The sequence below is a fragment of the Nicotiana tomentosiformis genome, chromosome 9 (genome assembly GCF_000390325.3).
Source record: "Nicotiana tomentosiformis chromosome 9, ASM39032v3, whole genome shotgun sequence".
In the NCBI taxonomy this organism is placed as follows: domain Eukaryota; kingdom Viridiplantae; phylum Streptophyta; class Magnoliopsida; order Solanales; family Solanaceae; genus Nicotiana; species Nicotiana tomentosiformis.
Window position 1 is genome coordinate 37,350,181 of NC_090820.1, and position 15,436 is coordinate 37,365,616.

Here is a 15,436-nt window from a genome sequence, read left to right on the forward strand (position 1 = left end):
GGTTTGAGATAATGCAAGTATCATCCCTCCCACCAACTACTCCCTTCCAAAAAAAAGTTAAAGAGTTCAATTTTATACAACGACAATATAAAAAAATCTTTGATTATATATAATTATTTAAGAAAATAGGATTAGTAACCTGAAAAATAAGATCATATTACAATCTACATATTAAAATACATTGAAGATATAAAAAATTATTTACACTGTAAATATTTATAAGTTAAATGAAAAATATAGTAGGATAATGTGACCAAAGATAAGAATCTTGGTAGAAGGATTAAAAAAGGGGGTATGGGATCAAGAGAGGGTCCCACATGGAGTGTTTCAACTTTGAAGCTACACCTTATTTTTCTAGTACTGATTAACCACCAGACAATAATACAATATGCAGTAAAGTACAGATATATAAAGATTAAGACATCAAATTTTTTTTCCTTCTATCTGTTGAATGAATTCCTAATCTCTTTAAGGTCTAGACAAAGACCCCATAACAGATTATTGTTTACTTACCTTTTCATCTTTATTTTATGGTAAGATAGCACCATCTTCCAGACATATCCAGTTGTTGTCCTAAACAACTCTATTAAGAAAATATTTAAAATTTCTCTCTTCAGACTCATAAACATTAAATTAACTCAATCAACATCTAGCAAATTTAATTAATTACCAACAAACCCACAAAACTTCTAACAACACATGAGAAGTTCAACCTCTCTTGAGGCAGTTATTATAGAGTTATCTTGTGGATGAGTACAAAAAATGTCAACTTAATTCACTTTGGATATAAAAAATTAACATCTCCATCTAGCCTATATTATGGTAATTATTACCCTAGCATGTGCAAACTATAATGACTTCTAAACAAAGTCTCTAGCTGCATAATTGATTGTCTTTTTTTTTTTTAACCTTTTCTTAAATCCAAGTTAGAAGCCAAACATAGGTTCTGTTTTGGAGAAAAACACTAAAACAAGAAACTGCCAAGAACAGTATTCTTTTCTTTAAAAAAAATTATTCTTGAAAAGTGAAATAGAGTGAAAAAGGAAACTTTGGAAGTTGGCAAATATGTTCTAAAATAAGGATAATTATGGACCCATTCTTTGAATCACATGAGTTTTGGAGGCCAAGTAGTACTAGTGTCTACCTATCAAAAGCGAGCTAAAATTTTAATTTTATAGGTTCTGAATTTTAGAACTATAATTTCAAACATTAATAATTGGGATTTGAATTAATATATGTACACATTTATAAACTTCTAAACACGAATATATTATTTGAGCAAAAACTAGCGCATTCTGTGAACATTTGGACTAATATCTCCGTCCTAAAGGCAACATGTACATACATCCATACTTACCATCATTTGGGAAGAAAAAAGTGGGCGTGGGAAGTTGGCTTTTCATACCTAAAGCAACATCACTAGCAGGCCAACTTTGATAGGGATATCAACATGTCATCTTCTCTACCTACCCCAAACCACTATGAAATTTTACTCTATATCCCAAAATTTAAAAATGAAAAGAAAAAGGAACAAATGAAAGGGAGAGAAGAGTTGGTGAGAAACTAAGTGTAATTATAGTTGATGCATTGGTTATGGGATATTATTAGAGTTAAGAAGGGCAACTCGATGCATTTAACTTTTGTAATAGTTGGAATTATGTAAAGAGTCAAACAACAGTGACTATGTTACTTTCGTTTATATTTCTGCGGCTAAATACATGCAAAGACACTTAAAATTGACACGATTTTTCATTTAGACACCTAAATTTAGGAGTATTCCTGATGAGCATGTACACTAGACGAACTTTGTTCTACTTAGACACTCTTTTGACAATTAGCCAAACTTACAAAGGGTGTGTAATATACTCGATGCTGACATGGCAAATGACGAATAAAATGAGTACATATATCTTTTTGAGTTAAAAAAAAAGAAAGGAAAAACTATGTTAAATCTATTTAATAAGCAAAATAAAAATAACATTCTCAAAAAGAAAAGAAAACTTAATTTACACCCAATCAAGAAAGAACACATTAAAAAAATGACATATTGGTATTCTGGAAATCAGTGTTCTTGGTCTTCTTCACTATCTTCATGTGTGTTCTTGTTTCAATCACGATTTTAATCCAAATTTTTAAGAGAAACTCCTCCAAATTTTATTATAACTTCAACTAAAGATTCCCCTCGACGACCCGAAAACTGCCCCAACATTAATTTCTCAAGCTTTCATCAAATCAAGTAACTCATTTTAAACTTTCAAGCTTTCTAAAGACCCCATTAATGGTGTTTCGATTTGAAACGAAGAACACCGACTCACTTCAATTTTAATCAATAGAGACAATTGTTGATTCAAACTTTCGAGCTAAATTAATGGTGGAGGCACAACAATGGTGAAACTCGAGGAGGCAATAGTGGAAATGGTGGTGGAGAGAAAGAAGAAGAAGAAGAAAAGAAAAAAGAAACAAAACTTTATTTTTTGGACTCTTCACGCGCTTATATTGGATAAACTCACTTTATGTGACAACTCAACTCAAGAAGAAATGCTTAATTGGAATAATGCTTATCCCATTTAAAATAAAAGGGGTTCAACACTCTTCCTACTTCTAATCTTCTATGATAAATCCTAGTCTTCTGTTAGATCTATATGTGAGTGGGCCATGGGATTTGGTGCACTACATAGCCTCAAATCTCTGACTTTTTCCCATTCTTTGCTCTTTCACTTTTCTTCTTAAATTGTCATAACAAATGAAAAATAAGAACTAATTTAAATGTTTCTTGCACTCTTCTTAAATGTCACATTTATATTCAGAATTTACTGACGGTGTTTACAAATTAAACTCTATTTAATAGGCTTTTTGTTTAAAGCTCCTTACAATTTCGAAAATTAGCCTAATTTCCCTAATATGAAGCACCCCTTTTCAAAATTGTTTTTTTAATAATACCTCTTTTTTGGGATCTTTTATTTGTACTATATTCGACTTATGACTATATGTTTTTAGATTGAGCAGTTTACTAACTACTGGTAATAAATCTTTAAATTGACTTCACTTAACTTTATCCAGACAAACTAATCTTCTCTGGTTAAAATTTAATCAACTACTCTTTCAAGGGCTATAGTTGGAGGGAGATTACATTTATATCCATTTTTTGACAAAATAAACACTCTTAAACTTAATAAGAATAATCAGAGATGTATCCAGTTGCCAAATTATTAAATGATTTAATTGTAATGCATAGGTGGACCATGAGCTAATTATCTATTAGTAAATAAAATGCCTCCAACTTCATTATATTGTTTATTAGACACTAAATCCCAAGCAATCACTAAACACATCCAAAAAGGCCCTTTTAGTCATTAGAGATATAGATTTTGCCTTGGATAGTATTTAAAAAAATAATAATTGCATGGTTCTCTTCTTAAACCATACAGCAATTAGAACATCTTTATCAAATATTATGTCTTATTGTTTTTTGATTATGCCAATTGATTGATGTTTCATTTTAACCAAAGAAAACAATGTGAAAAGGACTTGAAATGTAGTATCCCATATATCCTATACCTAGTAAAAAATATAAAACAATTTTAATCTATTACCATTACACAAATTTTGATCTTGTTAAAGCTGAATATGTCACATCTTAATCTAGATCCTATTATGTACATTGAAATAAGATTGATAATGCCCAATATATGAATATATGCTGCCATATTTATAAAGACTTCAAAAAAAAGAAGAAGAGAGAGGACATAATAGCACTTTCACCTCCTCACATCAATTATTATTTGCTTAAAATCCACAATTACAAAAGGAGGTTGAACTAATATTCTAACAGCACTCATGAGTCATGCCCCTCACTCCCATTTAACAACTTTCTTAGATCACTTCGTTGAGTTTGACCTTCACATTTCTAACCAACCACATCTCACTAATTATATTTTTTTTGTTTTTATTTAATATTCGATAATCCATATATTCTCAGATTTGAATTCGAAATTTCTAATTAAAAACGATAAAATCCTATTTATTCTAGCACAATTTTTAATGATCATTAGTTAAATAGTACTACTATAAGTTTAACAGTTTAACTCCACTTGTCTGATAACTAAAAATCACAAACCCCCCCCACACACAAAAAAAGAGTGCACCCCCCAACTCCACCTATAAGCTATAACCATGCCAAAGCCTGCCTTCCAAGGAGGAGTATATCAAAAGTCAAAACTCAAAATCTCAATAAACTCTTGGAAACTCCAATAACCTTCAACCCTTTTCTTTTCTTGAACAAAGAGTGATGACAGAGTAATGTAAATGGAGGTATCTATGGATTGCAGCCTTTGGGACAGTGTTTTGGAGCTAACTAAGGTATCCCAAGAAAAGGGTGGTGATCCATTGGTTTGGGCAATACAAGTTTCTTCATGTCTGAGTTCAGCAGGGGTGTCTTTGCCTTCTCTTGAATTAGCCAATTTCTTGGTATCTCACATTTGTTGGGAAAACAATTTGCCTATAGTATGGAAGTTTTTGGAGAAGGCATTGGTTCTCAAGATTGTGTCTCCCATCATTGTTTTCCCTCTTCTTTCCAGCAGGTATTATTTGTTTTTGTGTTTTTCTGGTTTCCAATTTGTTTATTCTTGGATGCATTTTTATCTTACTTGTCTTTGTTCTTTGAAAGATTGAATCTTTACCTTGGGTTATTTTGTTGAAGAATGTATTGTTGTAACAAATGTGAGTTCAAAAGAGTGTGTGTGCGCGCGCGCTTCTCAGTGTGCTGTATCTTGTTCTTCATAGTGCATTTCTGTCTTACTTGTCTTTGTTCTTTGAAAGATTGAATCTTTATTTTACTTTTTTTTTTTTGAAGAATGTATTGTTGCAACAAATGTGCATATGTCCAAAAGTGTGTGTGTGTGTGTGTTCTCAGTGTGCTGTGTGTTGTATCTTGTTCTTTGAAAGATTGAATCTTTATGTCTCTCTTTATTGTCCAGAGAAAAATAATCTGAAAGTTCCTGGTATATCCCTTGAGAAGCCATGATTTGAGGCTTTTCAGAGGTGTATTAAACAATAACTAGCTTGCAATTTGTTTACAGTTTCCTTTCTATTGTTGTTTAAAACTATGTGCAAGCTTGCAAACCCCCTTTCTGTTCTGAGTCACATGAGCTGGAATGAATGCTTATGGAGATTTTAATGGACATTGTGCAGTAATTTTCTTTTACTTGTGCAGGTGCTTAGGTTCCAACTTTCTTGTTTTAATCTTTCATCTTTTGGTATGTCTTTACATGTAACTTAGAAACAAATTCTTGCCCTTTATGTGTTCGTTTGATGTTTTGCTGGCATTGTGGAATTCTTGTCGACCCACTTTTGGTAGCATCTTCATCATAATCCTGTTTATTGTTTTCTGTTTTTGTTTTTACGTGTGTGTAGCTTTATTTTTACCTTCACTTAATTTTTACAGGGTAATCCAAAATCGGCGCTTGAGGCCAGCTGCATTTAGGCTCTACATGGAACTCCTCAGAAGACATATTTTTACTCTTAAAATCCATGTAAACATGCAAAGTTATAAGAAGTGAGTGGAATTCCCCTTTGTACTGTTCATCTGTTAACGGATCTTTCTGTCACATTCTTCTTTAATGTGAGTATTTCCCATAAACCTAGGGCTCCTGTGCTCCTTATTGTAACCCACTACTTTGGGAGTTTTTGGATTGCTAAGCTAAAGAAGCAATGTTTACTTAAGGGGAAAGACTAGACAAGTTACTTAGTTTAAGGCATGACAGATGATGTATCAAATACTTCTCATATATATCATTAAAGCTAGACAATTTTTATTGTAGAGATTAAGGATATTTCAAGAGTAGAGGAAAGAATGATCGTCGGTTTTTAAAATTGTAGATTAACCAAACTGTATTTGCTTACATTTCACATTTAGATGGTATGTATATTGGCGAATGTTGAATCTTGGGTGTGTCAAGTGTTTAGGTTTGAGGTGACTCTGAACTTGACTTTATCGTAGAATCTCCTATAACCCTTTTGTATTATCTTCTCCGGCCATTAGTTCCATGCTTAGGTAATGCATGCATTCCACAATTGATCCATTTTGTTGACCTGATTCATATCTTTTTTGCCAAATTAATGTTCTACATGCAGGATTGTGAGTTTCTTGGATAGCGTCCTCTATTTGACTGAGATATTTGGCATGCACGCTGATGAGCCTGGTGTTCTTGTTGTTGAGATTATCTTTTCAATTGTTTGGCAATTACTCGATGCATCATTGGACGATGAAGGGTTGCTCCAACTTACTCCAGAAAAGAAATCTAGATGGCCAACTAAGCCTGAAGATATGGAGATAGATGGCTGCATTAATGATATGGAGAGAAATGAACACAAAGAACGGTTGAAGAATTTAAATACTCTTCTGGCTATCGAGTTGATAGCACAGTTTCTACAAAATAAAGTAACTGCCAGGATTCTTTACTTGGTTCGCCAAAACATGTGAGAACTTTTTCCCTTCACAATCTCTTTCCAAACTCTATGCATTGTTTAAAGTGTTTTTTGATGTTTGTCTATGCTGAAAAGACTAACAGTTTACTTTTAGCTCTGCACGTCAAGGTACAACCTTTGTGACTTAACATTATCTCACGTAGCCTTAGATGCACTTACATGGAAAATGATGAAATCAATAGTACCTTAATGTAACTGATGCATGTTTAACCTTTGTGTCTCCTTAATGATAGTTTCACATCATATGTACCTTGACTACTCGAGCTTCATTTTGATACTTTATATATGTATTTCTACTTCTTTGGAATGACTTTCTGAAATTTTAATCTCATTGGAAATATCCAATTATTATTGTACCAAAACCTGTCAGGCCCGTACATTGGGGAGCGTTTGTTCAGCGTATACAACTACTAGCTGGAAATTCATCAGCATTGCAAAGTTCAAGCGTTATATCACCCGAGGCACTTCTTCAGCTGGCATCAGATGCTCACAATTTAATCAAAACAAATTCCTTACAAGAACTTTATGTCAGAAGCACTTCACGATCTCTAGCTACTTGTGCTGGTCTTTGTTTTGGGAGTAGCCGTTCTTCCCTTTGGCTTCCTCTAGATCTCTTCCTGGAAGATGCAATGGATGGTTCACAAGTTAATGCTACAAGCGCTATTGAAATTATTACTGGTGCGATTACTTTTTCTGTCACATTTTCTGTGTCAATAAAGAAAACTGTAATAATTATTTGATGTGGCTAATAGAATCTGGTGCTTTACTTCTGCAGACTTAGTCAAGTCCCTACAAGCAATCAATGCAACAACTTGGCATGAGACATTTTTAGGACTTTGGATGGCAGCTCTACGGCTTGTTCAAAGGGTTAGAAAAATCTTTTGATTACTTTGTGCTTAATGTACTCATGTTTACCTTCTCCAACTTAATTTCCAAACCTTAAGTTAATGGGCTTCAAAGTAGTGCATTAGTGCCCTTATATTTGTCACGCATGATTCGTGTGATAAATGCATAATATTTTCATCTTTATCTTGGAAGGATAATATTTAATTTTGTATGATGGAGCTGCAACATAGCTTAATAAAGCTATTTGGTAGAGAAAGACAAGAGAGCTGTAGAAATTAATTTAGGCACTTGATTGCCAAAGCTTGTCTTAGGACATAAGATATATCTTTTTCATTTTCTCTCAGTTCTGAATTTCCCCAGAACGAAAGAATATGTTTTCAAGTTTTACCTAAACAGTTTTATTATTATCATTATTGGTTTTTTGGATAAGTCAAGTGCTGCTTAAACAGTTGCAGTATGCAAGTCTGAGGTGAGGGAAATATGATGCTACATCCATGAGCACAAAATTCTTTTCATTCAAAAGTTGACCAAGATATTAAGATGATACGGTTTATTTCATTAGTAGTGCTAAATCTTTTTATTTGTATTTTGATAAATCTTGTTTTCAATTGTCTTAGGAGAGGGATCCAATTGAGGGCCCTATGCCTCGCCTGGATACTCGCTTGTGCATGTTGTTCTCTATCATAACACTTGTCGTTGCCGATCTTATTGAGGAAGAGGAAAGTGAAGCATGTGATGAAATTGAATCCAGCATAGGCAGGCACATGAAAAAACAGGTTGCAGGCACACGTCGTAGGGATATAGTCTCTTGTTTACAGAGTCTGGGGGATTATCAAAGCTTGCTAACGCCGCCTCAGGCAATCATTACTGCAGCCAACCAGGCTGCTGCTAAAGCAATGATGTTTAGATCAGGCATCAATACCAACAGTTCATACTTTGAGTGCATCAACATGAAGGATTTGCCGATCAACTGTTGTAAGTACTCTCTTTTTACATAACCAAATAGAACTTGAAGGTTTATGAAACCTCCAGTGTTTTAAAACCTTTGTTTTACTGCTGCTAACTCTAACAGAGACTAAGAGAGGTGGAATCAACGGGTTCACTGGGTTTCTAACTATAGGCTTGGGAAATACTTTGGTTTGTCTAAATTCTATGCGGGTTTTAGGCTCTAGTGAACAGTATATGTCAATAGTGTGAGGAAAATAAGCTTTGAGATATAGGTATAACTCAAAGTAATTGCATTTACACGAGTAGTCTAGAAGCAAGAGGAATGTCAAATATTTGGCAAGAACATAGATTATGCTATGCATCATTATACAGAACAAATGTTGTTGCAAATATCTGGCATGTATATGAAAATATAAAATATATATTGTCTGTGTATGTATAGCTGTGACTGGTAGATTTATGATGACAGAGTCTAAGTATCCTTGACATGTGGCCTATATGAGTATGCTTTACAAGTAGCACAAATTATTGCGGATTCGCTTTTTGATACCTATTTTGTACCACCAGTTGTGCCACCTATTATCATGTGCCTTAAAATGTACACTCCTTTTCTACTGATGTTGTGAAAGTCATTGATGGTTTGGTAGAAGATTTACAGTTTTCAATGTTTATCCAAGAGAAAGTCTGTTAAATGTACAAGAATAAGCATTTTTCACATTTTTTTGTGATTGTTTAAACGTAAGTTGCTCGGACACGGGTGCGGATCCTTCGAGATGTAAATTCTAAGATTCGGGGATACAAAAAAAAAAAAAAAGTATAAAATTATCTTTAAATTATGATAAATTTTGTGGAATTCTTACGTATAGCTTGTAAAGTGTGGATTTCTTTTTATTCTCAAGTTGTAGATAAGTAAAGGATTGATTTCCTAGATAAGATATGCTATTTTCTTCAAATTTATCCTAGTTTTGGTTCTGATTTTGTGAATCAAATTGTATCTCGTCTCGAATTTTTCGTCCGTTGTGGTCAAAGTACCCAAAATTGTGTGACCAGATTCGGTACGGATCCCATACCCACACCCGTACTAGTGTCGTGCCGACACGGGTGTGGCATCTAAACTGCTATGTCGGAGCAACTTAGGACTTTAAACCTTATTTAATAGATCAAATTGCTGAAAAATTTGCCATCTGATCTTGTTTGCATTCCTGACAAGATGCCTAACAATGCTCACTTTCTTGTAAGCTTCATTGTAATGTGGTTATATATTAGAAGATGTTATTATTGTATGTGGCTAGAACTCACGCATATGAGAAAATTACACCAGTGAAATGGACATTGTGGTGGTCCAACATTTCTTGCAGATTTTGTTGTTTATTTTTATTATGCTGTTGCTGTCTGAACAACGTACGAACTTTGCCCTTGCAGCTGGTAACCTGTATCATTTGATAGTTGAGGCATGCATTGCCAGAAATCTGCTGGACACTTCTGCTTATTTCTGGCCCGGCTACGTGAATGGACGCATGAACCAGTTACCGCACAGTGTGCCAACTCAAGTGCCTGGTTGGTCATCATTTATGAAAGGAGCCCCATTGACTCAAGCAATGATTAATGCTTTGGTTTCTGCTCCTGCTTCAAGGTATGCCTAGGTTAGCTTTACGTTGATACTTTAGTTCCCTAAAAATGTTTAAAGTTCAATGATTAATTAAGGAAAAACCAAGTTCATGCTGTAACTAATCTGAGTGTCGAATCTGTGTAACAATTGAAGCTTGCAATACTGAAGCAACAATTGGCTGTTTATATTTATGGAAACGGCCGATGGTAGAGTTATATATAGTTGTCCCCTTATCCTAGGCAAATGACTCCTAAGTTGAGAATGACAGATAGTTGTCATAATCTAGTTTAGTTTTCCTTGATTGTAGCCTGGTCTTCAGTTGCTTTTTTTCTTTCCTGAAGCCAGGTATATCAGATGCTCTTTTTTATTGATTTAGCCAAGGGTAAAGCAACTTAATTTAAGCTCATGGATTTAATGGAAGTTTAGCAGAGCTTGAGAAGATTTTCGAGATGGCGGTCAAAGGAGCAGATGACGAGAAGATAGCTGCTGGCACCATTCTTTGTGGAGCCTCACTAATTCATGGTTGGAATATACAGGTAACAAGAAAATAATTTATTTCAGCACATCTGTAGCTCTGTAAGAGAGAGGAAATTTTTAGTTTAGATTGTGGATGCATGTGCCAAATGGTTCATGTGTCAAGCCTAAGTAATCACATTATGGTCCTGTTACCCATTAAGTATTATTAAATCGTTCACGCAGAGGAATAATGTGATTCTTCCTTTTGGTTATGATCATGCAGGAACATACTGTTAATTTCATAACCAGGTTATTGTCTCCTCCAGTTCCTACTGACTACTCTGGTAAAGATAGCCATTTGATAGGCTATGCCCCAACGTTAAATGTCTTACTCGTTGGAATAGCACCAGTGGACTGTGTTCAGATTTTCTCCCTTCACGGCATGGTATATTTGTTAAGCTTCATATTATTTCTTATATAAGATGAAAATACATTTTCTATGTGTTGATGGTAATCTCCTTGCATGTTGGTTACACTACTATGGAATTGATTAGTTCCACTAATATCCAGACCTAACTTATTGTTTAGAATTTTATTATTCATATAAGGGCTGCTAGAGAAGCAAAAGAACTAAGTTATCTTAAACAAAGGGCCTTCTTCTCAATTGTGGGCGCCTTTTTTAAAGTTTATTATTTTCAGCTGGGAAACAAAGTCCTTAGTCTCAGCTCATTGTGTGTAGAAGTTGAGTTCTTTCTCCATGATAGATCACTTGCTTGATTGGTTAACTTTTTCCTTTCTTATCCAAGATAAGATTGAGTGTTAGAGCAGTGGTACACTTGCTCTCCTAAAGTCTTGGAGTAGAACAATCTTTTGTACAAGGTTTTCATGCAGGGAGTTTCAACGGTTACCATGCTGACATTGTACAGTATGACATGTATGAGGCCTTAAAACTTGTGAACTACACCCTTGACTGTGTTCCTTTTGAACCGTGAAACATAATAAGCATGACACTTCCATTAGGTTCCACTAAATGCTGTTAAAATTTGATAACTTTGAGAAAAATTTAATGAGGAAGTGGAAAACATATAAGTTTTCAGAAGAGAACATTTTAGCTTTCTCTTCTCAACAGATTCTTGAAGCCAAAAAGCGAATAACGAAATCTGAAATCTTACTTAACAAAGACATGAAAGAACTTAAAGATTTATTCAACTTTTCTTTTGAAAGTCAAGTTGTATTCAAGTAACTGTGGAAAGTAAGAGTTGTAGCAGCATCTTACTCTATCCTTAAAACGTTTAAGATGCCCTTAAATACCTCCCGGTCAGATGGGAGAACTCATTTTCTCTACATTTTTACTTAAATGAGAGAGTGAGGCGTGAATAATTTCAGAGTTCTGCATGCCTACATAAACTTCAAGGTACTGATTTCTATTTTTGCAGGTCCCACAACTTGCTGCTTCATTAATGACAATTTGTGAGGTATTTGGTTCATGTGTTCCTAATATCTCATGGACGCTAACAACAGGAGAGGACATCTCAGTGCATGCTGTGTTCTCAAATGCCTTTGCTCTACTACTAAAGTTATGGAGGTTCAACCATCCACCTATTGAATATAGAGTCGGAGATGTGCCCCCTGTGGGATGCCAACTAACTCCTGAATACCTCCTACTAATGAGGAATTCCCATCTTGTGTCTTCCGGAGACATGCTAAAGGATCCAAATAGAAGGAGGCTTGCAGCTGTTGCAAGTTCATCTTCTCCTAATCCTATATTTGTGGACTCATTTCCAAAATTGAGAGTTTGGTATAGGCAACATTTGGCATGTATAGCTTCAACTTTGTCGGGTCTTGTAAATGGGACTCTTGTCTGTCAAACTGTTGATCTTTTACTCAATATGATGTTCAAAAAGATTAATGGGGGAAGTCAGAGTTTGATCAACATAACATCCGGAAGTAGCAGTTCCTCTGGAACTGGAAGTGAGGATACTTCTCCAAGGCCTAAATTACCTGCTTGGGACATCCTCGAAGCCGTTCCTTTTGTGGTTGATGCTGCTCTAACAGCCTGTGCTCATGGAAGACTTTCTCCCCGTGAACTGTGCACAGGTTAGTCAATGAATGTGACAAATGACTCTTTTAAAGTACATCTTCCTTTCAACCTAAGTATCTGCAACTTCAAGATCATCCACTTGCACTTCTCTGAGTGAACTAATTAGCAATTAAAACTAGTTTGTGAGTTGCAGCATACATTTTTTGGAATTTGACTGTAGTTGCTTCCTTGTAAATATGTGTATCTTTGATGTGTTAAAGCATAATTTTAAGGGGGAGGAGTGTTAGGAATTTCAAGCACTTTGACAATGCCTTTAGTTCTCATAAAGGCTTTAAAATTATGGTTCTATATTATCAAATAGTTCCATTTTCACAATTTCAGGACTTAAAGATTTGGCTGATTTTCTTCCTGCATCGCTAGCAACCATTGTAAGCTACTTCTCAGCTGAGGTCACTCGTGGTGTTTGGAAACCAGTTTTTATGAATGGCACTGATTGGCCAAGTCCTGCTGCAAATCTCTCCAATGTTGAGGAACAGATCAAGAAAATTCTAGCAGCCACTGGTGTAGATGTCCCAAGCCTTGCTGCAGGTTTTTCCCCGTTACTGACAGTGATTATAAGAATGTCATTATCTGCGTAAAGCCACATATGTTGCTTCACATCTTCTGAACCACATATAGACTTGAGTCTGAAGCTAAATGCTTCCTCCATTCCAAGACGAATGATACAATTACTATTTTGGGAAGTCATACTATTTTCTTTAACTACAATTTTTCTAACCTTTTTATAGTTGTTGTAAGTATAAAAAATTGTTATTTCTAGTATTTTTTTAAATAGTTTTTTATATTATACTCCCTTCGTTTCAATTTATGTGAACTTATTTGACTGGCCACGAAGTTTAAGAAAAAAGAGAAACTTTTGAACTTGTGGTGTAAAATGAGGCACATATATTTTGTGTGGCTATAAATCATTGCATAAAGGTAAATTGTTTCCAAATATGGAAAGAGGTCATTCTTTTTGGCACGGACTAAAAAGGAAATAGGTTTACATAAATTGAAATGGAGGGAGTATGTTATTTCAAAAAGATTAAGACATTGATGTCTGAATTTGCACTGAAAATTAAATGCGCTCCCCTCGCACTCCAAATGCTGACATTCTTTTTGGAAGTAAGGGAGTATCTAAAATAAGGGCGGCAAAAGATTCATGAAAAACATTTTTAGAATAACAGATCTGTAAGTGTCGTTTCCTTCATGGGAAACCTATGTTTATTTATCTTTGATTGTGTAAGAACTGAAATCATCTGTGGTGTCTAGGCATGATGAGAATCTTTTCTTCAACTTTTTGTACTTGATCACTGAATTCCAATTTTTTTCTTTCCCAGGCGGCAGCTCGCCGGCAATCCTTCCACTGCCATTGGCTGCTTTTGTCAGCCTTACTATAACGTATAAACTCGATAAAGCGTCCCAGCGTTTTCTCAATCTGGCAGGCCCCGCTCTGGAGTCACTTGCAGCTGGCTGCCCTTGGCCATGCATGCCAATTGTGGCTTCTTTGTGGACCCAAAAGGCAAAACGGTGGAGTGACTTCCTTGTGTTTTCTGCATCTCGAACCGTCTTTCTCAACAACAACCATGCAGTCATTCAGCTTCTCAAAAGTTGCTTCATGACCACCCTTGGTTTGAACTCTTCCTCCATATCAAGCAATGGTGGTATTGGTGCACTTCTTGGACACGGATTTGGATCACATTTCTATGGTGGTATTTCTCCAGTTGCCCCAGGTATTCTGTATCTACGAGTTTACAGATCCATCAGAGACATCATGTTCTTGAGAGAAGAGATTGTTTCTCTTCTGATGCAATCTATAAGTGATATAGCACACAGTGAGCTTCCAAGACAAAGGTTGGACAAACTGAAGATACCCAAAAATGGAAAGAAATTTGGAAATGTTTCACTTGCTAAAACAATGACAAGGGTGAAATTAGCTGCCTTGCTTGGGGCTTCTTTGCTATGGTTATCTGGTGGCTCAGGGCTGGTGCAGTCATTAATAAAAGAGACTCTTCCCTCTTGGTTCTTGTCTATTCACAGCTCCAATCAAGGAGGTGAGGGTGGTCTAGTTCCGATGCTCAAGGGGTATGCACTGGCATACTTTGCAGTACTCTGTGGAGCTTTCGCGAGTGGCGTCGACTCGTTATCCATGGCATCAAAGCGACGTCCAAAAATCATTGGGCGTCACGTGGAATTCATAGCCAGTGTCTTGGATGGCAAAATATCACTTGGTTGTGATCCAGCTACTTGGCATGCCTACGTGTCGGGATTTGTGAGCCTAATGGTAGGTTGTACGCCAACTTGGGTGTTTGAAGTAGATGGTGAGTTGTTAAAGAGGCTCAGTAAAGGCTTGAGTCAATGGCATGAGGAGGACCTTGCTCTTGCTTTGCTTAGCATTGGTGGGGTTGGTACAATGGGATCAGCTGCAGAATTGATCATGGAGGCTTCATCATAGTATTTCTTCTTACCATAAGAAATTTTGTAGGTAGATTGTTATTGGTAGTTTAAACTTAGTGTTCAACCAAGGAACATTGTGTACAGTTTAAAGGTGTAACCCTACTTTATGTGCTTTTTAGGCTGTTTCTTGATGGGAGGGAAGTCATGTACATTGGGTGTGAAAATATATGTTTTAGGTTGGAATTACTAATGATAATCTCTATGTGATTAACAAGATTGAACCAACTTCTTTGGAATAGTTTTTGAGGTGATACTGAAGGCACATGATCTTCTATTACACTATGTGCTACTCTATACACCACTTTTCCCATCATTAGTAAGTGCTTAAATTTTCATTACAACAACGTACCGTCTTATCCCACGCCGTGGGATCTGGGGAGAGTAGTGTGTACGCATACCTTACCCCTACCTTACACCGTGGGGTCTGCGGAGGATATGATTATTCTCAACCATGCATGCTATACTAAATATTGTTTTTTCTTTTTAATTTTACAAGATACTGTATTTCATTCATTTTCTTTAATTCTCGTTTATGTTTATTTTTTTTGAAAAGG

General features: G+C 35.5%; 1 protein-coding gene across 1 annotated transcript; it reads left to right on the forward strand.

Moving 5' to 3' along the window:
* Positions 1–4,089: 4,089 nt before the first annotated feature.
* LOC104109639 (mediator of RNA polymerase II transcription subunit 33A) lies at positions 4,090–15,107 on the forward strand. Its single transcript, XM_009618991.4, has 12 exons — positions 4,090–4,580; positions 5,444–5,554; positions 6,133–6,477; positions 6,857–7,164; positions 7,262–7,353; positions 7,950–8,307; positions 9,703–9,913; positions 10,311–10,425; positions 10,629–10,790; positions 11,782–12,442; positions 12,768–12,974; positions 13,766–15,107. Exons 1-12 carry the CDS (start codon positions 4,306–4,308, stop codon positions 14,878–14,880), a joined length of 3,960 nt encoding a protein of 1,319 aa, XP_009617286.1. The 5' UTR covers positions 4,090–4,305; the 3' UTR covers positions 14,881–15,107.
* Positions 15,108–15,436: the final 329 nt, after the last annotated feature.